The sequence below is a fragment of the Protomyctophum bolini genome, assembly GCF_963924005.1.
Source record: "Protomyctophum bolini genome assembly, chromosome: 10".
In the NCBI taxonomy this organism is placed as follows: domain Eukaryota; kingdom Metazoa; phylum Chordata; class Actinopteri; order Myctophiformes; family Myctophidae; genus Protomyctophum; species Protomyctophum bolini.
This window is the reverse complement of record NC_137871.1, coordinates 46,443,148-46,468,411: the sequence shown is the minus strand read 5'-3', so window position 1 is coordinate 46,468,411 and position 25,264 is coordinate 46,443,148. Positions and strand designations below refer to the sequence as shown.

At 37.4% G+C, this 25,264-nt stretch overlaps 2 protein-coding genes across 2 annotated transcripts in view; both read right to left on the bottom strand.

Annotated features, from left to right (window-relative positions):
* Positions 1 to 11,652: 11,652 nt before the first annotated feature.
* Positions 11,653 to 18,598, bottom strand: LOC308322477 (large ribosomal subunit protein eL15-like). The gene is made up of 4 exons (XM_080773759.1): positions 18,361 to 18,598; positions 16,972 to 17,134; positions 15,757 to 15,894; positions 11,653 to 13,128 (listed from the first exon to the last, which is right to left on the bottom strand). Exons 2-4 carry the CDS (start codon positions 17,095 to 17,097, stop codon positions 13,009 to 13,011), a joined length of 384 nt encoding a protein of 127 aa, XP_080629885.1. The 5' UTR covers positions 17,098 to 17,134; positions 18,361 to 18,598; the 3' UTR covers positions 11,653 to 13,008.
* A 3,355-nt stretch (positions 18,599 to 21,953) lies between these two features.
* LOC308322498 (carnosine synthase 1-like) overlaps positions 21,954 to 25,264 on the bottom strand; it is a 28,053-nt gene continuing 24,742 nt past the window's right edge. The window contains exons 17-18 of the mRNA XM_080773783.1: positions 24,481 to 24,741; positions 21,954 to 24,028 (exon numbers count right to left, since the gene is read on the bottom strand). Coding sequence (XP_080629909.1) covers positions 23,825 to 24,028; positions 24,481 to 24,741 — 465 coding nt within the window. The 3' untranslated portion in view covers positions 21,954 to 23,824. The remainder of the gene's footprint in view (positions 24,029 to 24,480; positions 24,742 to 25,264) is intronic.

Genomic DNA, 25,264 nt, shown 5'->3' with positions numbered 1-25,264 from the left:
GCCGTTTTTCATCATTTTTGAGGATTTGAAAAAAATGAAAAATGAAAAAAACGGTGGGTTATAGCCCATGTCTTTTGAAATTTTGAAAAAAAACGTTAGCCTCGTTTCTCATCATTTTGGACCGTGGGCTATAGCCCATATCGTACGGCATACTATGGCACGCCGTTTTTCATCATTTTTGAGGATTTGAAAAAAATGAAAAATGAAAAAAACGGTGGGTTATAGCCCATGTTTTTTTAAATTTTGAAAAAAAAAGTTAGCCTCGTTTCTCATCATTTTGGACCGTGGGCTATAGCCCATATCGTACGGCATACTATGGCACGCCGTTTTTCATCATTTTTGAGGATTTGAAAAAAATGAAAAATGAAAAAAACGGTGGGTTATAGCCCATGTTTTTTGAAATTTTGAAAAAAAAAGTTAGCCTCGTTTCTCATCATTTTGGACCGTGGGCTATAGCCCATATCGTACGGCATACTATGGCACGCCGTTTTTCATCATTTTTGAGGATTTGAAAAAAATGAAAAATGAAAAAAACGGTGGGTTATAGCCCATGTTTTTTGAAATTTTGGAAAGTTAGCCTCGTTTCTCATCATTTTGGACCGTGGGCTATAGCCCATATCGTACGGCATACTATGGCACGCCGTTTTTCATCATTTTTGAGGATTTAAAAAAAATGAAAAATTAAAAAAACGGTGGGTTATAGCCCATGTTTTTTGAAATTTTGAAAAAAAAAGTTAGCCTCGTTTCTCATCATTTTGGACCGTGGGCTATAGCCCATATCGTACGGCATACTATGGCACGCCGTTTTTCATCATTTTTGAGGATTTGAAAAAAATGAAAAATGAAAAAAACGGTGGGTTATAGCCCATGTTTTTTGAAATTTTGAAAAAAAAAGTTAGCCTCGTTTCTCATCATTTTGGACCGTGGGCTATAGCCCATATCGTACGGCATACTATGGCACGCCGTTTTTCATCATTTTTGAGGATTTGAAAAAAATGAAAAATGAAAAAAACGGTGGGTTATAGCCCATGTTTTTTGAAATTTTGAAAAAAAAAGTTAGCCTCGTTTCTCATCATTTTGGACCGTGGGCTATAGCCCATATCGTACGGCATACTATGGCACGCCGTTTTTCATCATTTTTGAGGATTTAAAAAAAATGAAAAATGAAAAAAACGGTGGGTTATAGCCCATGTTTTTTGAAATTTTGAAAAAAAAAGTTAGCCTCGTTTCTCATCATTTTGGACCGTGGGCTATAGCCCATATCGTACGGCATACTATGGCACGCCGTTTTTCATCATTTTTGAGGATTTGAAAAAAATGAAAAATGAAAAAAACGGTGGGTTATAGCCCATGTTTTTTGAAATTTTGAAAAAAAAAGTTAGCCTCGTTTCTCATCATTTTGGACCGTGGGCTATAGCCCATATCGTACGGCATACTATGGCACGCCGTTTTTCATCATTTTTGAGGATTTGAAAAAAATGAAAAATGAAAAAAACGGTGGGTTATAGCCCATGTTTTTTGAAATTTTGAAAAAAAAAGTTAGCCTCGTTTCTCATCATTTTGGACCGTGGGCTATAGCCCATATCGTACGGCATACTATGGCACGCCGTTTTTCATCATTTTTGAGGATTTGAAAAAAATGAAAAATGAAAAAAACGGTGGGTTATAGCCCATGTTTTTTGAAATTTTGGAAAGTTAGCCTCGTTTCTCATCATTTTGGACCGTGGGCTATAGCCCATATCGTACGGCATACTATGGCACGCCGTTTTTCATCATTTTTGAGGATTTGAAAAAAATTAAAAATTAAAAAAACGGTGGGTTATAGCCCATGTTTTTTGAAATTTTGAAAAAAAAAGTTAGCCTCGTTTCTCATCATTTTGGACCGTGGGCTATAGCCCATATCGTACGGCATACTATGGCACGCCGTTTTTCATCATTTTTGAGGATTTGAAAAAAATGAAAAATGAAAAAAACGGTGGGTTATAGCCCATGTTTTTTGAAATTTTGAAAAAAAAAGTTAGCCTCGTTTCTCATCATTTTGGACCGTGGGCTATAGCCCATATCGTACGGCATACTATGGCACGCCGTTTTTCATCATTTTTGAGGATTTGAAAAAAATGAAAAATGAAAAAAACGGTGGGTTATAGCCCATGTTTTTTTTAAATTTTGAAAAAAAAAGTTAGCCTCGTTTCTCATTATTTTGGACCGTGGGCTATAGCCCATATCGTACGGCATACTATGGCACACCGTTTTTCATCATTTTTGAGGATTTGAAAAAAATGAAAAATGAAAAAAACGGTGGGTTATAGCCCATGTTTTTTGAAATTTTGAAAAAAAAAGTTAGCCTCGTTTCTCATCATTTTGGACCGTGGGCTATAGCCCATATCGTACGGCATACTATGGCACGCCGTTTTTCATCATTTTTGAGGATTTGAAAAAAATGAAAAATGAAAAAAACGGTGGGTTATAGCCCATGTTTTTTGAAATTTTGAAAAAAAAAGTTAGCCTCGTTTCTCATCATTTTGGACCGTGGGCTATAGCCCATATCGTACGGCATACTATGGCACGCCGTTTTTCATCATTTTCATCATTTTTGAGGATTTGAAAAAAATGAAAAATGAAAAAAACGGTGGGTTATAGCCCATGTTTTTTGAAATTTTGGAAAGTTAGCCTCGTTTCTCATCATTTTGGACCGTGGGCTATAGCCCATATCGTACGGCATACTATGGCACGCCGTTTTTCATCATTTTTGAGGATTTGAAAAAAATGAAAAATGAAAAAAACGGTGGGTTATAGCCCATGTTTTTTGAAATTTTGGAAAGTTAGCCTCGTTTCTCATCATTTTGGACCGTGGGCTATAGCCCATATCGTACGGCATACTATGGCACGCCGTTTTTCATCATTTTTGAGGATTTGAAAAAAATTAAAAATTAAAAAAACGGTGGGTTATAGCCCATGTTTTTTGAAATTTTGAAAAAAAAAGTTAGCCTCGTTTCTCATTATTTTGGACCGTGGGCTATAGCCCATATCGTACGGCATACTATGGCACGCCGTTTTTCATCATTTTTGAGGATTTGAAAAAAATGAAAAATGAAAAAAACGGTGGGTTATAGCCCATGTTTTTTGAAATTTTGAAAAAAAAGTTAGCCTCGTTTCTCATCATTTTGGACCGTGGGCTATAGCCCATATCGTACGGCATACTATGGCACGCCGTTTTTCATCATTTTTGAGGATTTGAAAAAAATGAAAAATGAAAAAAACGGTGGGTTATAGCCCATGTTTTTTGAAATTTTGAAAAAAAAAGTTAGCCTCGTTTCTCATCATTTTGGACCGTGGGCTATAGCCCATATCGTACGGCATACTATGGCACGCCGTTTTTCATCATTTTTGAGGATTTGAAAAAAATGAAAAATGAAAAAAACGGTGGGTTATAGCCCATGTCTTTTGAAATTTTGAAAAAAAACGTTAGCCTCGTTTCTCATCATTTTGGACCGTGGGCTATAGCCCATATCGTACGGCATACTATGGCACGCCGTTTTTCATCATTTTTGAGGATTTGAAAAAAATGAAAAATGAAAAAAACGGTGGGTTATAGCCCATGTTTTTTTGAAATTTTGAAAAAAAAAGTTAGCCTCGTTTCTCATTATTTTGGACCGTGGGCTATAGCCCATATCGTACGGCATACTATGGCACACCGTTTTTCATCATTTTTGAGGATTTGAAAAAAATGAAAAATGAAAAAAACGGTGGGTTATAGCCCATGTTTTTTGAAATTTTGGAAAAAAAAGTTAGCCTCGTTTCTCATCATTTTGGACCGTGGGCTATAGCCCATATCGTACGGCATACTATGGCACGCCGTTTTTCATCATTTTTGAGGATTTGAAAAAAATGAAAAATGAAAAAAACGGTGGGTTATAGCCCATGTTTTTTGAAATTTTGAAAAAAAAAGTTAGCCTCGTTTCTCATCATTTTGGACCGTGGGCTATAGCCCATATCGTACGGCATACTATGGCACGCCGTTTTTCATCATTTTTGAGGATTTGAAAAAAATGAAAAATGAAAAAAACGGTGGGTTATAGCCCATGTTTTTTGAAATTTTGAAAAAAAAAGTTAGCCTCGTTTCTCATCATTTTGGACCGTGGGCTATAGCCCATATCGTACGGCATACTATGGCACGCCGTTTTTCATCATTTTTGAGGATTTGAAAAAAATGAAAAATGAAAAAAACGGTGGGTTATAGCCCATGTCTTTTGAAATTTTGAAAAAAAACGTTAGCCTCGTTTCTCATCATTTTGGACCGTGGGCTATAGCCCATATCGTACGGCATACTATGGCACGCCGTTTTTCATCATTTTTGAGGATTTGAAAAAAATGAAAAATGAAAAAAACGGTGGGTTATAGCCCATGTTTTTTTAAATTTTGAAAAAAAAAGTTAGCCTCGTTTCTCATCATTTTGGACCGTGGGCTATAGCCCATATCGTACGGCATACTATGGCACGCCGTTTTTCATCATTTTTGAGGATTTGAAAAAAATGAAAAATGAAAAAAACGGTGGGTTATAGCCCATGTTTTTTGAAATTTTGAAAAAAAAAGTTAGCCTCGTTTCTCATCATTTTGGACCGTGGGCTATAGCCCATATCGTACGGCATACTATGGCACGCCGTTTTTCATCATTTTTGAGGATTTGAAAAAAATGAAAAATGAAAAAAACGGTGGGTTATAGCCCATGTTTTTTGAAATTTTGGAAAGTTAGCCTCGTTTCTCATCATTTTGGACCGTGGGCTATAGCCCATATCGTACGGCATACTATGGCACGCCGTTTTTCATCATTTTTGAGGATTTGAAAAAAATGAAAAATGAAAAAAACGGTGGGTTATAGCCCATGTTTTTTGAAATTTTGAAAAAAAAAGTTAGCCTCGTTTCTCATCATTTTGGACCGTGGGCTATAGCCCATATCGTACGGCATACTATGGCACGCCGTTTTTCATCATTTTTGATAATTTGGCAAATTATTTTGGCAAATTATTTTGGCAAATTAGGGTTTTGGCAAATTAGGGTTTTGGCAAATTAGGGTTTTGGCAAATTATTTTGCAGGCAAATTATTTTGCAGGCAAATTATTTAGCAGGCAAATTATTTAGCAGGCAAATTATTTAGCAGGCAAATTATTTTGCAGGCAAATTATTTTGCAGGCAAATTATTTTGCAGGCAAATTATTTTGGCAAATTATTTATTATATAAATATTATTTATATACCACCAAGTGTTGTGAAATTACAATGTCATCATTATTTATAAAATATACCGGTATATGACTTTCATATTAAATTATTTTGGCAGGCAAATTATTTTGCAGGCAAATTATTTTGCAGGCAAATTATTTTACAAAATACTTTTTACAAAATACTTTTTACAAAATACTTTTTACAAAATACTTTTTACAAAATACTTTTTACAAAATACTTTTTACAAAATACTTTTTGTCAAATTATTTTGGCAAATTATTTTGGCAAATTATTTTGGCAAATTATTTTGGGGGGCAAATTATTTTGGGGGGTAAAAAGTACTTTTTACAAAATACTTTTTACAAAATACTTTTTACAAAATACTTTTTACAAAATACTTTTTACAAAATACTTTTTACAAAATACTTTTTACAAAATACTTTTTACAAAATACTTTGTCAAATTACTTTGTCAAATTATTTTGTCAAATTATTTTGTCAAATTATTTTGGGGGCAAATATTTTGGGGGGCAAATATTTTGGGGGGCAAATATTTTGTCAAATTTTTTTGAAATACTTTTCACAAAATACTTTTTACAAAATACTTTTTACAAAATACTTTTTACAAAATACTTTTTGTCAAATTATTTTGTCAAATTATTTTGGCAAATTATTTTGGGGGGCAAATTATTTTGGGGGGCAAATTATTTTGGGGGGCAAATTATTTTGGGGGGCAAATTATTTTGGGGGGCAAATTATTTTGTCAATTTTTTTTGTCAAATTTGACAAAATACTTTTTACAAAATACTTTTTACAAAATACTTTTTACAAAATACTTTTTACAAAATACTTTTTACAAAATACTTTTTACAAAATACTTTTTACAAAATACTTTTTACAAAATACTTTTTACAAAATACTTTTTACAAAATACTTTTTACAAAATACTTTTTACAAAATACTTTTTACAAAATACTTTTTACAAAATACTTTTTACAAAATACTTTCTACAAAATACTTTTTACAAAATACTTTGTCAAAATACTTTGTCAAAATACTTTGTCAAATTACTTTGTCAAATTACTTTGTCAAATTACTTTGTCAAATTATTTTGTCAAATTATTTTGTCAAATTATTTTGTCAAATTATTTTGTCAAATTATTTTGTCAAATTATTTTGTCAAATTATTTTGTCAAATTATTTTGCAGGCAAATTATTAGGGTTTTGGCAAATTATTTTGGCAAATTATTTTGGCAAATTATTTTGGCAAATTATTTTGGCAAATTATTTTGCAGGCAAATTATTTTGCAGGCAAATTATTTTGCAGGCAAATTATTTTGCAGGCAAATTATTTTGCAGGCAAATTATTTTTTTAGGCAAATTATTAGGGTTTTGGCAAATTATTTTGGCAAATTATTTTGGCAGGCAAATTATTTTGCAGGCAAATTATTTAGCAGGCAAATTATTTTGCAGGCAAATTATTTTGCAGGAAAATTATTTAGCAGGCAAATTATTTTGCAGGAAAATTATTTTGCAGGCAAATTATTTAGCAGGCAAATTATTTTGCAGGCAAATTATTTTGCAGGAAAATTATTTTGCAGGCAAATTATTTTGCAGGCAAATTATTTTGCAGGCAAATTATTTAGCAGGCAAATTATTTTGCAGGCAAATTATTTTGCAGGCAAATTATTTTGCAGGCAAATTATTTTGCAGGCAAATTATTTTGGCAAATTATTTTGCAGGCAAATTATTTTGCAGGCAAATTATTTTGCAGGCAAATTATTTTGCAGGCAAATTATTTTACAAAATACTTTTTACAAAATACTTTTTACAAAATACTTTTTACAAAATACTTTTTACAAAATACTTTTTACAAAATACTTTTTACAAAATACTTTTTACAAAATACTTTTTACAAAATACTTTTTACAAAATACTTTTTACAAAATACTTTTTACAAAATACTTTTTGTCAAATTATTTTGTCAAATTATTTTGTCAAATTATTTTGGCAAATTATTTTGGCAAATTATTTTGGGGGGCAAATTATTTTGGGGGGTAAAAAGTACTTTTTACAAAATACTTTTTACAAAATACTTTTTACAAAATACTTTTTACAAAATACTTTTTACAAAATACTTTTTACAAAATACTTTTTACAAAATACTTTTTACAAAATACTTTTTACAAAATACTTTTTACAAAATACTTTTTACAAAATACTTTTTACAAAATACTTTTTACAAAATACTTTGTCAAATTACTTTGTCAAATTACTTTGTCAAATTATTTTGTCAAATTATTTTGTCAAATTATTTTGTCAAATTATTTTGTCAAATTATTTTGTCAAATTATTTTGTCAAATTATTTTGTCAAATTATTTTGTCAAATTATTTTGTCAAATTATTTTGTCAAATTATTTTGTCAAATTATTTTGTCAAATTATTTTGTCAAATTATTTTGTCAAATTATTTTGTCAAATTATTTTGTCAAATTATTTTGTCAAATTATTTTGTCAAATTATTTTGTCAAATTATTTTGTCAAATTATTTTGGGGGCAAATATTTTGGGGGGCAAATATTTTGGGGGGCAAATATTTTGTCAAATTTTTTTGAAATACTTTTCACAAAATACTTTTTACAAAATACTTTTTGTCAAATTATTTTGGCAAATTATTTTGGCAAATTATTTTGGGGGGCAAATTATTTTGGGGGGCAAATTATTTTGGGGGGCAAATTATTTTGGGGGGCAAATTATTTTGGGGGGCAAATTATTTTGTCAATTTTTTTGTCAAATTTGACAAAATACTTTTTACAAAATACTTTTTACAAAATACTTTTTACAAAATACTTTTTACAAAATACTTTTTACAAAATACTTTTTACAAAATACTTTTTACAAAATACTTTTTACAAAATACTTTTTACAAAATACTTTGTCAAAATACTTTGTCAAAATACTTTGTCAAATTACTTTGTCAAATTACTTTGTCAAATTACTTTGTCAAATTATTTTGTCAAATTATTTTGTCAAATTATTTTGTCAAATTATTTTGTCAAATTATTTTGTCAAATTATTTTGTCAAATTATTTTGTCAAATTATTTTGTCAAATTATTTTGTCAAATTATTTTGTCAAATTATTTTGTCAAATTATTTTGTCAAATTATTTTGTCAAATTATTTTGTCAAATTATTTTGTCAAATTATTTTGTCAAATTATTTTGTCAAATTATTTTGTCAAATTATTTTGTCAAATTATTTTGTCAAATTATTTTGTCAAATTATTTTGTCAAATTATTTTGTCAAATTATTTTGTCAAATTATTTTGTCAAATTATTTTGTCAAATTATTTTGTCAAATTATTTTGGGGGCAAATATTTTGGGGGGCAAATTATTTTGTCAAATTTTTTTGAAATACTTTTCACAAAATACTTTTTACAAAATACTTTTTACAAAATACTTTTTACAAAATACTTTTTACAAATTATTTTGGCAAATTATTTTGGGGGGCAAATTATTTTGGGGGGCAAATTATTTTGTCAATTTTTTTGTCAAATTTGACAAAATACTTTTTACAAAATACATTTTACAAAATACATTTTACAAAATACTTTTTACAAAATACTTTTTACAAAATACTTTTTGTCAAAATACTTTTTACAAAATACTTTTTGTCAAATTATTTTGTCAAATTATTTTGTCAAATTATTTTGTCAAATTATTTTGTCAAATTATTTTGTCAAATTATTTTGTCAACTTTTGACACTTTTGGTTGTTGAGAAACAGCTCCTAAAACATTATTTGACACTTTTGGTTGTTGAGAAACAGCTCCTAAAACATTATTTGACACTTTTGGTTGTTGAGAAACAGCTCATAAAACATTATTTCCTCTTTACGTCCCCTGTCTGTCTGGGACCACCAGAGCTCCAATAGCTATAGCAATTTACACAATCTAAATAAATAAGCATATAGAAACTATTTCACATTAACAATGTTGGTAAAACTAAGATATTTGAGGGGAAATATATAATTTATATCCACAAATAAAATATTATCATTGATTAACTCCATTCCTCTAGTCTCCATCCCTTTAGTTTCCATGAACATTGTAATTGAATGAATGTCATATCTGCAGTATGCACTGTTAGTCATACTATTGCACTTTTCAGGGAGAGTAGGGCAGACCATGATACGATCATGGTCATGATGTACATTGTTTTGTTACTAAAAATAAAATGAGACATTTTTCATATTAAAACTAAATATATGTCTGTATTGCATGTTCAAACCTAAAATGTATTTGACTAAGACTAAGCCTAAAAGACTAAGGGCCATTTGCACCAAGAAAGATTAAGCCTTAATCTGGTTTAAATCAAGGTTTATCTATTAATCCAGTTGCACCAAACTTTAAACCTAGTTTTCACTAATCCGGTTTAGTTTTAAACCATCCTTTTAATCTTGGTTTTGTTTTTTTAATCTTGGTTTTAATTTTCACAGTAAACCTGGATTAATGTCAATCCTGTTGCACCACTACTTTAAACTTTGATTTAAGTATCAATAAGGGATTAATTCTAAACCAGCAGGAGAGGAGGTTTAATTGAAAACAACATGGCAGCATATATACCTCTACGTGTTTGTTGTTGTTTGGGAAACTATCGGAGGAAGTGGTGGTGTGTGTGATCGACGGAACAGATCTATAAACCTACCACGCACCACGGAGTGACCATACGTCTGTTGTTTTTTTTAGCGAGCGAGACGACTTTTATTATTATATGTATTTTTGCTGCAGGCACTATAATTTAAACATTCTCAAATATGAATGAAATAGTAATGCTAATGCTCACGACTGCTGCTGTTTATTTACAGCGCAAAACCAAGATGGCGGACACTCAACAAAGTTTAATCCATGAATTAATCACAGTTTAAAGTTTTAATCACAGTTTAATGGATTTTAATCACAGGTTAAGGATTTAATCACAGATCTGTTGAGCAATGCTTAAAATTAAGTGGTGCAACACAACTCGAATTAAAATTAATCCTTGATCAACAAATCCCTGATTAACACTAAACTAAACTTTATTTAATCTTTCTTGGTGCAAACGGCCCTAAGACTATATAGTGCTTCTTTGTTTTAGTTTTCCGCCAGCTGGTAAAAAACACTGTTCATGTCAATGAAAGTTACATTCCGAGGTGTTTAATATTAAAACAAACGTCTTGTAACAAACACTAGCAGCGTGCTTGTTTGGGCGTGTCAGTGACTGTGTGTGGTGGTGGTGGTGGTGTGCAAGAGGTGGCACGCACGACCTGATGACTTAAATACATGCACGTGCGTTATTATGGATCCCACCGCAGCTCAGCCTCAACAGAGCTGAATCCGTTTTTATTCTACGGTCTTTGTCGCCCTCAAGTGGACAAAATCAGTAACAGGCCTAGAACCACAGTATGTTTCCTCTGCTGCCTTAAATGAATTACCTTTTGTAGGGTTGAGTTGAGTAAAGTTATATTTGAAAATAGGGTTAAAAAAATATCTATAACATAAATATATAACAGACCACACAATGTACTTTGAAATAACTTAAAATGGATAATAATTAACCCATGAGTTATAGTTACAATATTTAATTACTGAAGGTTAGTTCATATTGAACCCATTGCAATTTAGGCTGCTTGTTTCTTGTGTTTGTTGACACCAACAGAGAAAGAAGCATGTTATTATTATTGTCTTATGAACACCAGACTCTGCACAACAAGCTATGAAAAAAAGAGAATACAGAAGAAACATTTAATTCTTTAAAACTATGGATGGAGCTGAAAATATTCACCATTTCAGCAACGCCAAGGAGCGCTTTCACCAAACAATAGCTGTGGAAATAGTGTATTTGGACTTGTTTACAGGTGGAGAGGAACTTTAATATTTCACCACTACACCCATAGGTGTCCCTGACAGACTTATCACACGTCACCACCAACCAGTTCATTCATTGAGCTGACTACAAGTTAAAAAAACATTACACTAATCTACTGATGTGGTAGACAATTAGTGGACAATAAAACACTGGATAAAACATCAGCACTCGACTGCAGTAATAACCACAGATCAAATAATTTAAGGGCACTATGATCGCTTCACAGGATTCCCACACATTTTTACCAATGAATTTACAGAACCCAATTTCCAGGAATATAACAATTCAGTGCAATGATGAGTCTCTTACTCCTATGTGCAACAATGCCCAAAGACAGGCAGTGTAGCAACAATAAAGCATAGACTATAGAACGGTATGATCGGTATCATTCTATTCCAAATGTTGCCTAATGTTTTTCTACACCACCTCTCCTAGGACATAGGATAAGGGCCGATTCATACTCCTATTTTAGAGCCGAATAAAAGTCGGTTCGGCTCTGTAGAGCCTACAATTTGAGGTTCGGGGGGGGTGGGGCGGGTACCGTCCTAAAGTCGGCTCTTCGGTGCTACTGAAAATTTCTGACGAGCCGAAATCATTTCGGCACTACAGCGCCGAAACAGCGGTAAAAATAGGAGTATGAATCGGCCCTTACTCTGCAGCACGCTGTGAGCTTGTAGATCGGTTCATTTTTGTCAGTGTCAAGCTGTGCTTCATTTGATGCTGATTGCCTTCATTTTACACTCTCAAGACTTGAAGATCTAATAAGGGTCCATTTGGTTACCAACTGATATCATTTAGCTGTATGGGGACCACCTGGAACCACCTCACGGACCACTGGTGGCGAATCACTGCCTTACAATATTAAATATGAAGCAAATATAGATTGAAGTGCTTCGACACAAGACTGAATGGAAAGCAAAATAAAAGAACAAAGTGCTCGTCACTGAACGGTACTGTAGCCCAATTTATCTTGTGCTTAAAGCAAACTAAAATAACAAAGTGCTCGTCACTGAACGGTACTGTAGCCCAATTTATCTTGTGCTTAAAAATGCTCATTATTTATATAAATAATGTTCTATCATTTAGTTCAACAATAAAATGTTGAAATGTATTATAGTTGTATCAAATAATGTTATATTCTTTAATTCAAACAATAAAATATGTATTTAATTTAAATACATAAAACATTTATTATTTAAAATAACAAATGTTCATAGCTGAAATTAAATTGTATGTCCCGTGAGCTGTGCAACCCGGACCACGCATCACAGCCAATATTTAACCCATTTTGGGCGGGAACCCATTTTGGTGTTTTAAGCATTGTCATGCTTTAGCTGTTGAAAAATAGCAGATCTAAAGCTCATAGCGCAGCACCGAGTGCCACACTACAAGCTTGTAGGTCTGATATTTTTGAAAAATCGTGAAAATGTGGCACAAATCTTTGAATATATATTCTTTCAGAGGGAACATTTTTAACTCATATTTGCTTCCCCCATTTTTCCCCTCACTGTATACGTCTCTTTTCCCTTTTTGCTTCCTTTATGATTAATTCCTGTTCTGTTCTTTAACTATATAGAAGTGTCTATTTGTACGTCTCTAAATGTTTTGATGAATTGAACATGGTGGACCCTGTTGTAAACAAGTGTAATGCAAACTGTTAATAAATATTTCAATCAATCAATCAATTCTGGATTTGATAAGCGAGAAACACCAACACACACTCACAAAGTCACCCAAGTGAAAAACCAATAAATATACTTCATATAAAAAATAAAAAAAGTGACCAAAGTGTTCCTGTGCCTCAATGTCAGAAATGTGAGAGTTCACCGGAGGTGGGAGGAGCATTAAATGCCAACCTGGCTGAAAACACAATCTCCTCCCCTCAGTGGTGTTGGTGATGGCTCACAGATGCAGACGGCGGCTGCAGGTCTTTGCTCTCTGTGTCCGAAGCAGAGTCGATGTCCTGCGTCTGCTGTTTCATCCACATGGCAGCTCCTCGTGTCTGAGATATAGAAACAGAAAGTTAGCTCCTCTAATGCAAGTAACTGACAATATATACACAAACTCTGATGAGGCAGCATCGCATTGTTTGAAAAAAATCACTCCTGTGTGAAGTGAGGGGCTTTTTACCAACCCTTATCATCTCACATCATGACGATATCATAACATAACATATATATGTCGATTTGCTCAGTGACAGACAAAACAGACACTGTTCATTGTTAAGTTAAACGCCCGGGGGTATTTATTACATTAACCCATTCAAGGACGGGAACCCCTTTTGGGATTATGTTATGCTTTAGCTATTGAAAAATAGCAGATTTACAAGCTCATAGTGCGGCACTAAGTGCCGCGCTACGAGCTTGTAGAAAAATTGTGAAAATGTGGCGTGAATCTTTGAATATATATTCTTTCCCTGTGGACGTTTTTAACTTCAATCTTTGCTTCTGGGGGGTCTCTGGAACAGATAGGGGTCCCGCGGCCAAATACAGATAATTCTGGAGGTCCTTGACATGAAGAAAGTTGAGCACCACTGACATACTGTAGATCGACAACAACAGGAGGTATGATTAATTCTAACGCGACTAGCGGTGGGCCGTCTAACACAGAATCTTTGCTTAGAATTGGACGGAATTATTTAGATTTAGATTCACGCCAGCCTGTGGAGCGATGCGATGGGTTTTGATATCAATACATCACCGTCCTTTTATTGATCTCAGTCCTGGGCGACGAGTGTTACTAATTGATAGGATGGAGAACTCCGTTCTTGCCGCTCGGGTGTTAATGGCATTTAATGTTTGTGTTAGTGACAAAACAAACATTAAACTCTGTCCATTGTCAATGGACAAGACAAACATTAAACTCTGTCCATTGTCAATGGACAAGACAAACATTAAACTCTGTCCATTGTCAATGGCGTTTTGAATGTTTGTCTAGACAAGACAAACTTAATTAAATTAAACATAGGAGGGGCCAGCGCCCCTCAAAAATAGAATATTTTGTATTAGCTTTAATATGTCATGTTAACTTAAGGAATGGGATCTGAGATGATGATCATTACTGTGTCTACAGTACCTGCCCCTGAGATGTCTATCAGTGAAAGATTCAATATAAAGAGGCTTTTTACAAAAGTTGTGGGGCATCTTATAAACTGGGTGGGGGGTGGGGGCGCGAGACGAGCAGTGACGCTGACGCACAATGAATTTGGCTTAAAATAAAACGGCGATATAGCTGCAGAAGATAGAGGAGCGCATATTGGATTGGTCTTTTATTTAACAATTAAACAGCGCCTGAACCAGGCATTACCTCTCCATCAAATAAAAATATATATAATCCAAACTCCTCTGTCAATTGTAAACGAACGGTAACATGAATGAACTCTTCAAGACACTTGTCAGAAATAAAATCAACCACGGTTGTCAATCATATTATGGTTTATGGTTGAAAGTAAACCATAATAAGTAAACATTAAGAAGAGATCTGCAGTCATTGTGCTGCATGAGAGCAGCTCCGCTTGCTAATTGAGTTGACATTTGCGCAACTTCACTGCATGGCATTACAGTAATTAGTTATTTGCCAGCACCTGCTCCAATATAGGCCTAAATCGAACTTTATTTATATAGCACATTTAAAACAATAAAAGCTGACCAAATTGCTGTAGGCCTACAGGCTGAAACAAGTGGAGCATCACCATCGGCGCACAAAAAAAAGCATAATTAAAAGAAAAAACACAGGCAAATAGTATAGGCTACATAATTACAATAATATGATCAGGTGCAATTAAATGCCAAAGAGAAAATTAAAGTGTTTTGGTCTGGGTATGTAGGAGCTGCTCTGCTGCATGGGAGTTCACAGTGATGGAACAGGTCAGTCTTCAGACAAGAAAAAAAAAGATATCGCTGGCAACGGCAAAATCAATTCTCTGCATCGCCAAAATAAAAATATAGGCCTAGTTTCATTTGTGCCATTATACTCTCAGCCAATATGCACAACGCAGCGCATGAGATTGCAGATCTTCGAATTTCCGGTGCGCGCACAAGTATAATGTACACCGCCAGGCTCCACAAGGTTCTCAGCGCAATGGCGCATCGATAAAAGTTGGGATTTTATAGTGGCATTATTCAGGCAATACTCAACAGATTGTTATAATTCCAATCTGTGAGTTTATATTTTCATTTGGGTGTAAGTAATGATTTTATATGACTTATCAAACATGGTAGCCTATATTTAATGTCCACTGAGCTGTGGTGCGCTTGCCTACACTCTCAATTAGGGATTTTCCCAGCGGTCATTTTCACTCTCGTGTAGCCTACAACCTTTATTCAAATAGGGTATTTTAAAATGCAACCACACTTTCGATTTATTTTTCCTGGCTCCTGGGACTGCAGCTGCACTTGTTCAGTTGACTTCCTTGTTAACACGGGGAAAGAGGAGGCGTTGCGAGGTGCTGCGAGGCGCAAGCATGGGGCCGTCTCGGACCAAAAGCGGACGCTTTTTTAATGACTATTCGATTCAAAATGTTAAAATCGATTCCCGTGCGTATCAATTGAACGTTGATTAATCAATTTTTTTGGGTCAGCCCTAGTCCACACTACTACTGTACACTATCCCAGGTTAGGGTCAGACTCACCTCAGCGGTGGACTGCAGGCTGCAGGGCGAACATGATCTGGTTGACTCCGTGGTGAACGGGCTTTCCGTAGGTGGCTCCCTTCGGTACGGGCCGTTCACGACCATCACGGCGCACACGGATACGATAGATGACGTAGCCTGTTGAAACAAAAAAAGATATGATAATGACGTAAACATACGCTAATGACGTAGCCTGTTGGAATAGAACACAGTGCTGCTGTTTTTGCTTGTAAAATGTGTTATATTGATTTCGGCAACACAAAATCTTTCTCAAATGTCATAAATACATATACCTAACATCTTACATATACCTAACATCTAAAACAAGTACTGGTGCCTTAGTTTACTCATACGTTAATCTAGATCATGAAATGTAGCACATTTGTAAAAAAAGAAAAACGCTTCAACTAACGTAAATGGCACCCAGCACACTGAAACATACACACAGTGCTGTGCCCTGAGATGGAGGGATCAGCTGACCACTGCATGTCTTGTAGTTGAAGCGGATGTCAGATGTTTATAGGGTGAGCAGGAAAGGTGACAGCACTGAGCCCTGGGGAGTGCCTGTGATGTACACCAGCACCTCCGAACAGACAACCCTGCAGTCTCACATACTGCAGTCTGCCCCAGAGGTTCTTGGATCTTAGATCCATGCCACCAAACCATGCCCCCCCCCCCCCCCCCTTCAACACAAGCTTCTGCAAGCAGTTGTGACCGGATAGTTTTGAAGACACTGGAGAAGTTTAAAAACAGCATGATTCTAACTGTATTGCCCAGGGTGTCAAAGTGTGTGAATGCCTTGTTTAGCATGTAGAATAGATGACATCATCAAACCTGGTATGCAGACTGAAGGGGGCCAATGTACTGATTGCACGGAGATGATCACAGTTCCTCCCCGTCTTCAGGGAGAGGATATCGTTTGGATCAGCCCCTCATCACACGTAGAAAATGCATGTTTTGGCCAGAAAGGAATCTTTTTCCTACCGGAAATAAAAAATACTTTGTTACTCCACTGCGCCCCTGCAGATATAAAAAAATCCCTTTCTGGCCAAAATAAATGCATTTTATACAAGTGGTGGGGAGCTCAGAGTGGAAAGTAGGCTTTCTAGTAATAACACAAGCCGCCTGTAGCCCAGCCTACAGACCCTACAGACCCAGTAAACACTCACCCTGCTAGGCCTTGTAGCCCAGCCTACAGACCCAGTAAACACTCACCCTGCTAGGCCTGCGGTCCTTGTCGGGCCTGGTGGGTCGGGGGGCTCTGTAGAGGTTGGACAGCTGGCGGTACTGCAGCAGGAAACGCATCACGTCCGACTGCTTCTTGCGCCACAACTCCTGCATGTATTTGTACGCCGACTACGCTCCCATCTTGGTTTATCTGCAGGAGGAGAGACAGCAGGACAGTAAGACAATGTACTTGTACAATAATACTTTCCGTCAAGAAGTTATGTGCAGGAGTTTGGAAGCGCACGTCAAAGTCACCCTGCGCACCACCTGTTTCGAATTTGCACATAATGCAGGAGGCAGCAGTGCGCCCCGTTAATAAAAACGAGTGCTTCCAAACTGCAACACTTAGAAAAAGAATCACCTGCACAGAATGTCTTGACAGAAAGTAGCTCATATTAACAATAACAACATGTCTACGGTGGATTTTTATGACACACAAGCTCGGCAGATTGAAAGAGGATAATTCAAGCTTGGCCTACAGCTGCAATGTTGGTGAGTTTAATGTCGTTTAAGACAAGCAGATCGCAAACGCAAATTGGATGAATGGGGAGTCAATGGAGGGTATTACAACTCTAGATTCATCCCATTATAAAAAAATCTAGAGTTGCAAATTGCTGCTAGTCTATCAACTAGGCTTGATAGATAGCCTGGTATAATCTGGGCTTTAAATGAGCTGTACTGAACTTTGAATGTTTGAACGTGTATGAAAGGTGGTATATAAATAAAATTGCCTTGCCTACTTGCTCAGACTGATATAGACTGTAAAAGGGTAACACACACACACACACACACACACACAGTCTGTATAATCATTCATAGGCTACTACTCATTGTTGACAGAACATACTGTATTAATTTCACACTCAGAGATGATAGATAATTAATTCACTGTTCATTCAGTCACTGACTGAACATGTGACTCATTCAGAGATAAAGTGGGGTATTTTGAGGTAAACCCACCTTTTCAGACTCCATCATGGCCCATAGCACTTACCCCACCCCCTTAGATAGCATTTGATACAGACTTATAGCATGTTATGAAGACAGCACTATAATTGCACTGTACGTAGTCATAGCACGTCATAGTACATATGTATAGCATAGTATAGTATATATGTATAGTTTCATTATATATATATTCCACTGTTACTTTCTTAGCTTACGCATGTTTCATGATAAATGCTTTTTATGTGATGTATTCCCATGCTTTTTTGTTCTTGCTTAATGTAAATCGCTCTGGATTAAGAGCGTCTGCTAAATGCCTAAATTGTCAATTGTAAACTGACCTGAATGGAATGGTCTCTCTCTCTGTGTGAATATCTCTCTCTGTGTGTGTGTGTGTGTGTGTGTGTGTGTGTGAATGAGGTGTAAACTGACCTTAAGACTGTTAACACTTCCAGTCGTTCCATTCTCAGAACAGCGTTGGTGGTAAAAATAACATGAAAAGTCCCTTTAGTTTCGCTGCTGGCTGTAGAGACACGTAACGTAATTTAACTTTGGCAATGGAACCAAATGGACCCGCTCGTTCAGACAAGACGACTCGGTTCAATATATGTAACATATTTCCTGCTACGGTATCATTTATTATTAACAGCAAAATCAATGTCTTTGCTAAAGTTTTTCCACCACAAGCCGTCAGCATCCGGTGTGCAGCGTTTAAAAGAGGCCCGGACGGAAACACTTGAAACAGATCAGTTCCTACTCCAATGTCTGCTTCTGTCTGTCTGAGGAGGTTTACGGTACAACAGCGTTACTGCTTTTAATAACTTATAAAACATTTAAAATACCGATTATCGATGATGTTTAGGAACTTATAAAACTATAAACATTATAACGTTCATTTTCTCTCATTATAAAAGCTGTAGATTCATCGTTAAAGTTAAGTATTGCTTTAAAACAAGCGTTGAGGTTAAATACACAACATGTATTGTGTAATGTGTCGTTATCACCACAGAGTGGCAGCAAAGCCTATATTGTTGCCTATATATTGTAAACTGAGCTGTAAAATGAGGAGAAATGATTTGGCGTTTTAGTTGTTCATATTATTATTACTACTACTGCCAATAATAATAATAATAACAAAAAATAGTAATAGATAATAGTAATACCTACCCTAGTTAGAACCTTATAATGTACTCAAATAGCCAGTTATAAACCTAACTAATACCTACCCTAGTTAGAACCTAAATGTACTCAAATAGCCAGTTATAAACCTAACTAATACCTACCCTAGTTAGAACCAATGTACTCAAATAGCCAGTTATAAACCTAACCCTAGTTAGAACCAAATAGCTAGTTAACTAATACTTACCCTAGTTATTAGCTAAATGTACTCAACCTGTTCACACTAACCCTTTAACTCTAACCAGGGTTAGTATGAACTGGTAAAAGAGACTTTATTCTCAATGTGGGTTTTTTTATAGGTTAAATAAAAATATATGCTAAGAATTCACCTCATTGTTTATGAAGGATTAAAGAGTTTAAATAACAATTTAAATTGAGTTTCTGTTTGTGTCTAGTCTTTATAATGTTTAGACTTGTTTAGACTTTTTCCCCCTCACTGTATATGTTTCTTTTCCCTTTTTGCTTCCTTTATGATGAATTCCTGTTCTGTTCTTTAACTATATAGAAGTGTCTATTTGTACGTCTCTAAATGTTTTGATGAATTGAACATGGTGGACCCTGTTGTAAACAAGTGTAATGCTTAATTGGGTCGTCCACTCACAGTTAACAGTCTTTGTATTGAGTTTGTGCTTGAAATGTACTGTAATTCAGCAAACTGTTAATAAATATTTCAATCAATCAATCAATCAATCAAAGAGAACTACACCATTGCAGGCTGCTTAACTGGTGAGAAAGTATCCAGGACTCGTGTTAAATAATAGACAATCGTTTAGTATGACTCGTACTAAACGATTGTCGTGTTTAATGATCTGTCATATCTCTCATGTGTTATGACATTTCAACGGGCGCAGGATCCAAAAGAATAACTAAGAAAGGAATGAGATCTACACACCATTGTAAACCCTAGGAGGACAATATGAGACACCAGAAACAAGGATGTGTGTTTTTTTAATGAATGTATCATAGCTAAAATGATGAAGTTACAATGGGTTTGAATAGGAAGGAGAAATTAATATAATTTTTATAATTAATATAATCAAATATCTAAATACTGATTCAAGCAATATAAAAACCGTCTGCAGTGAAACACCAAATAGATGTTGCAAATTAATGTTTATAAATACATAGGATATAATTAATAATAATATTTTAATTAATATAATCCTAGTCACTGTGATAATAATGAACTACATGAAGTGTCTATTTGTATGTCTCTAAATGTTTTGATGAATTGAACAATGTGGACCATGTTGTAAAAAAAATTCAAAAAACGATGGGAAAAATCTTCTGCAATCCTCCGCAACACTCCGCAATTTGCTAATGTTTCTCATCCTCCGCAACACTCCGCAATGTTTTTTCTCCAAAAATTCAAAAAACGATGGGTTATAGCCCACCGCAATCAGGTCCATACCAGTGTCTATAACCTCATTTACAGGTCCATACCAGTGTCTATAACCTCATTTACAGGTCCATACCAAAGCGAGAAATGGCAAAGCGAGAAATGGGAAAGCGAGAAATCGGAAACCGACCAGCAGAAATGGAGAAGACGCACACGCACACGCACACACACACACACACACACACACACACACACACAGGGAGAGGATGGCCTGTCTTGGTTTAAAGCCCACTCACCACGACAAGGTGCAGGCCGAGAGTGGGGACCCCCCCCCCCCCCCCCAACAGGGGGAGGGGAGGGGTTGGGAGGGGGGGGGGCGAGTAGAACACAGAACACATTGGGTTAAAACATTATAACACATAAAAGACGGCTCTATAGGTCCTTTAAATTAGTAACGCCTGATGCCCAGGACGAAGATTGATCAAAAAGACGGAGGTTATTGATATCAAAACCGATCGCATCGCTCCACAGCCTGGGAGCGCCTGTTCCGCAACAGTGGGACGTCATCGAAAATGTCCCCCCCCCCTGTTTAGCCGACGAGACCGCAAATCTTAAAACATGAAAAACTCTTGATCTAAATCATCATAACGTCCAGTTCTAAGCAAAGATCATGTGTTCAGACGGCCCACCGCGGTCCCGTCGCTAGTCGCGGTAGAATTAATCATACTTCCCGTTGTTGTCGATCGCCTGGCTACATTTAGCAGAGCAGCCAATCAGACTGCTGCACACAGAACAACCAATCAGAATGCTGCACACAGAACAACCAATCAGAATGCCGGGCTTCGCCCAGTGAATGATGGAAAACAAAAAACTCTCAAGGGGCACGGTGGCAAAGTTGGTAGCGCTGTCGCCTCACAGCTAGAAGGTCCTGGGTTCGATTCCCGCTCGGGACGCTGTGGGTGCTGGCGGCGTGTTTCCTCCTCCGCGTCATCAGTGCCCATACCCGAAGGCGAGGTTTGCGAAAGGGCCTTTCTGTGTGGAGTTTTCATGTTCTCCCCCGTGTCCCCTAGGGTAGGTATCCTCACATGTTCTCCCCGTGTCCCCTAGGGTAGGTACCCTCACATGTTCTCCCCGTGTCCCCTAGGGTAGGTACCCTCACTAAAAACATGCAGTAATCCTGGTCACTAAACTGCCTCCCCCTGGCCAGCCGGGGCGCCTGATGGAGGGGAAAGGAACTGGTTGGAATAACGTGTTCCTTCCACGCGCTACGTCCAACCAGGGAAACTCCCCCCTGTCAGGTGTAAAGGAGCAACTTGGACACTCAGGCATGAAGGAAGCATGAGTTCAAGTCCGTTGCTCTCCCCTTGTCGCCCATATATGGGGACTAGGTTGGTGGAGGGTGTGTAGAGCCCAGGATCACATTAGATGATTGACACAGGGGTGAAAAATGGGTTACAAAATCGTGGGATAAAAGATATATTAAAAAAAATAAAAAATCACTCATTGATTCACTCGTATACCAAAATCCATTTTAATTAAAAAAAGGTTCTCAGATATTATCAAATATTGATATGCGATTAAAACGTGATTAATTTCGATACATTACAATCACAAAAATGTATTAGATTCATGTTTGTTTATAATGCTCGTCCGTTACATAAATTATTAACCATTTAAAGCCCAGCATTCTACGAATGTTACATACATTATTAACCAATCAAAGCCCAGCATTCTACTGTGGGACAAACATTGGATAAAAAAGTGCAGGACTCCGCCCAGACCACGGAGTAGGAGCCAATCAGGATCAGTCTGTCATGATCACATGACTAGAGAGATAATGTGTACCGATGGTCGGACAAAATCTGGAGTAAAAAAAATATATAATAATAATAAACCGTTTAGCAAAAATGTGCCTCCTGGTGGCGCTATAGTCTTACTCACGGCAAAACAGACGCTGCGTTTAAGACTTGAGGTTTTGCAAACCTTAGCCGCCAGTATCTTAGCCAATCAGAATGGAATGTGAAAAATCTGACAGATCCGTCTTGATCCTAACGTGTTGGGTTTCTGATCTAGAGGGGGGGGGGGGGGGTCGCGGCTGAGATTGGCACACGCCCTGATTGGTTCACTGATCTGTCCGTCAGCCCCCCCCCCCCCCCCCCGTAGTGCAGCGTTACATCATATCATTTTGAGCGACGCCCACCTTGAAGGGTTGACTCCTCCCACTTTCTAGACCAGAGCAGCCAATGAGGTTCCTCCAGTCTTTCATTTTTTGCGCCGACGAATGCCTGGTTATCAAGTGTGATGTTTGGACTACATCTGTAGGAGTAAAACCACCAGAGGGCGCTATAGCAGGATGATGTGGACATTGGACATTTGCTTCTTCGGGCCGTGTGGGAATGTGCGCGAAACGTTCCATAGCAATCCAACGCTGCGTTCGCGATTTGAGTCCTTTTGTTGGAAACGGGTCACTAACTTTGGGAAACATTGAAAAAACGGGTGACGCGTTTCACGCCAATCGACCCGGCGGTGCCGGAGATTAGCCGCTGACACACAGTCCAAAAGAGCAGATCTACAAAACAATCTCAACGTCACACATCATGGCGTTCCGTTGAGGAAGCACGGTGAGGCTTTGTGCAGATCAGCCATTTTCAGCAAAGTTATATGAAAGTTGTGGAGCAGAAAACAGAAAGACACGAGGACAGAGCCCTGAGGGCCTCCGGGGTCTCGTGAAAATGGGAATTAAGCCGTATTACACGGGAGGGCGTTCTTTATCGTCATTAACGCCTGTGGTGCCGTAGGAACGAGTTCCGAAAGGTATCGCATTAATGACGTTGAATAACACCCTCTCGTGTAATATTGCAATTGTACAGAATCACTGAAAAATAATGCATTTTCAATGACAGATGAAGCCACTACGACCACAAATGTCCCAAGAAAATAGCTAGCCTAGCCACCCAGTCTGCTGCTCTCTGGGAGAAAAAAAGCACGGCTGAATTATTTGTTTTGATTAGCCGTTCCATTATTGTGGTTTAAGCACGGCTAGAAAGCTGTTTCAACCAATCAGCTTCCTCGAAACGACCTGTTGTATAATTATACAACCGGTCGTTTAGAGGAAGCAATCTAATTGGTTGAAGTAGCCACATAGCCGTGTCTAAGCCGTGTGTGTCTGTGTGCGTGCATGCGTGTCACGTGCTGAGAAACAATTTTAGTGTGGCGCGCGTCGCCATCTTGGATGCTAACAGCAATAGCGCCAACAATGCTATAGCGAGCTAAGACGATGTGTGTCCTCGCTCCCAGAAAACACCAATGTTCCGGTCGCGACGACCGGACAGAAAATCGGAAATGACCTCCGAACCTGGGGGTGTGGGGGGGTTGTTATTAGCTGAAGTGCGACAGGAAGTACTCCAGGTCGTATCTGGGCGGGCGGTGCAGGCCCAGCGCCTGGCACAGCGCCAGCAGGCGTGCGCGCGCGTCTCGCCCGCTGCGACCGTCCCGCACGCCCACGTTGCAGAACGGCTCCTCGTACTCCCCCGAGATCAGCTCGTCGTCCGCAGCCAGCTCGTTGAGCCACAGCGCCCCCTCCTGGTGAAGATGGGGGTAACGGTTATTATTAAAACATTTAGAGGAGGACAATTCTACAAATGTCTTCTAAATCATGACAGTTTTCTGGAGAAAAAAACAGACAGACAGACAGACAAAACTTGCGCAAGAAAAACTTGCAAGAAAAACTTGCGCAAGAAAAACTTGCAAGTTTAACTTGCAAGTTTAACTTGGAAGAAAAACTTGCAAGAAAAACTTGCAAGAAAAACTTGCAAGAAAAACTTGCAAGAAAAACTTGCAAGAAAAAAGACAGACAGACACGATTTGATTTAAAAATGTTCGCTCTGAAAGAATATATTCAACGTCGTAAAAAGCCGTTTTTTTTATCGCATTTTTAGACGGCCCTTTAGACGAATATTAGACGTCTGTTAGACCAAAAAAATGCTCAGTGGGAATGAACTCTATTTAGCGCCCCCAGGTGTTGGGACACTGACCTGGTGCAGCGCGCGGAGCCTGGCGGGGCTGGCCGTGCTCTTCAGCGCCCCCAGGTGTTGGGACACCACCACCATGACGCCGGCGAAGTGTCCGCGCGCGGGCAGCCCCGCGGCCGACGGGAGGCGGGGCCTGACGCCGCAGGCCGCCGCCAGCGCGGCCAATAGCAGGTCGACGCCGTACAGCTCCAGGATCCAGTCCCGCAGGTAGAACCCGCCCATCCGCGCGTTGATCTCTATGAGACGCGGGCCGGCGGGCGTCATCTGGAGGACGGACAGACAGACAGACAGACAGACAGACAGACAGACAGACAGACAGACAGACAGACAGACAGACAGACAGACAGACAGACAGACAGACAGACAGACAGACAGTGTTAGTCGTCATAGCTTATCGTTTTAATTTACTACAAGTAAGACGCGCAAGCGCAGGAAGCGAACGCAGCTCGTACATATTTGGTTTTTTTTAAGATTTATTTTTAAGTAGACACACAGACAGACAGACATGTTCTGCTAGGTCTCATAGTTAGTGCTCACTGCGTTCGCAAAGACAAAATATAGACTAGAATAAAGACTAAAATGTCAGGAAGGGACTATAGCGGACTAGAGATCCAGTATAAGTCATTTTACACTTGTTTGCATGCTGAAAATAGACGATCAACAAGCTCACAACGCGTCGCAGTTGTAGATCTGCTATTTTCAGCAGGTGCCATTGCGACGGCATCCGTGGCCTGGCCAAAATAGACTCTAGTCGACTGAATCGAATGTAGATTTAGTCGACTAAAAT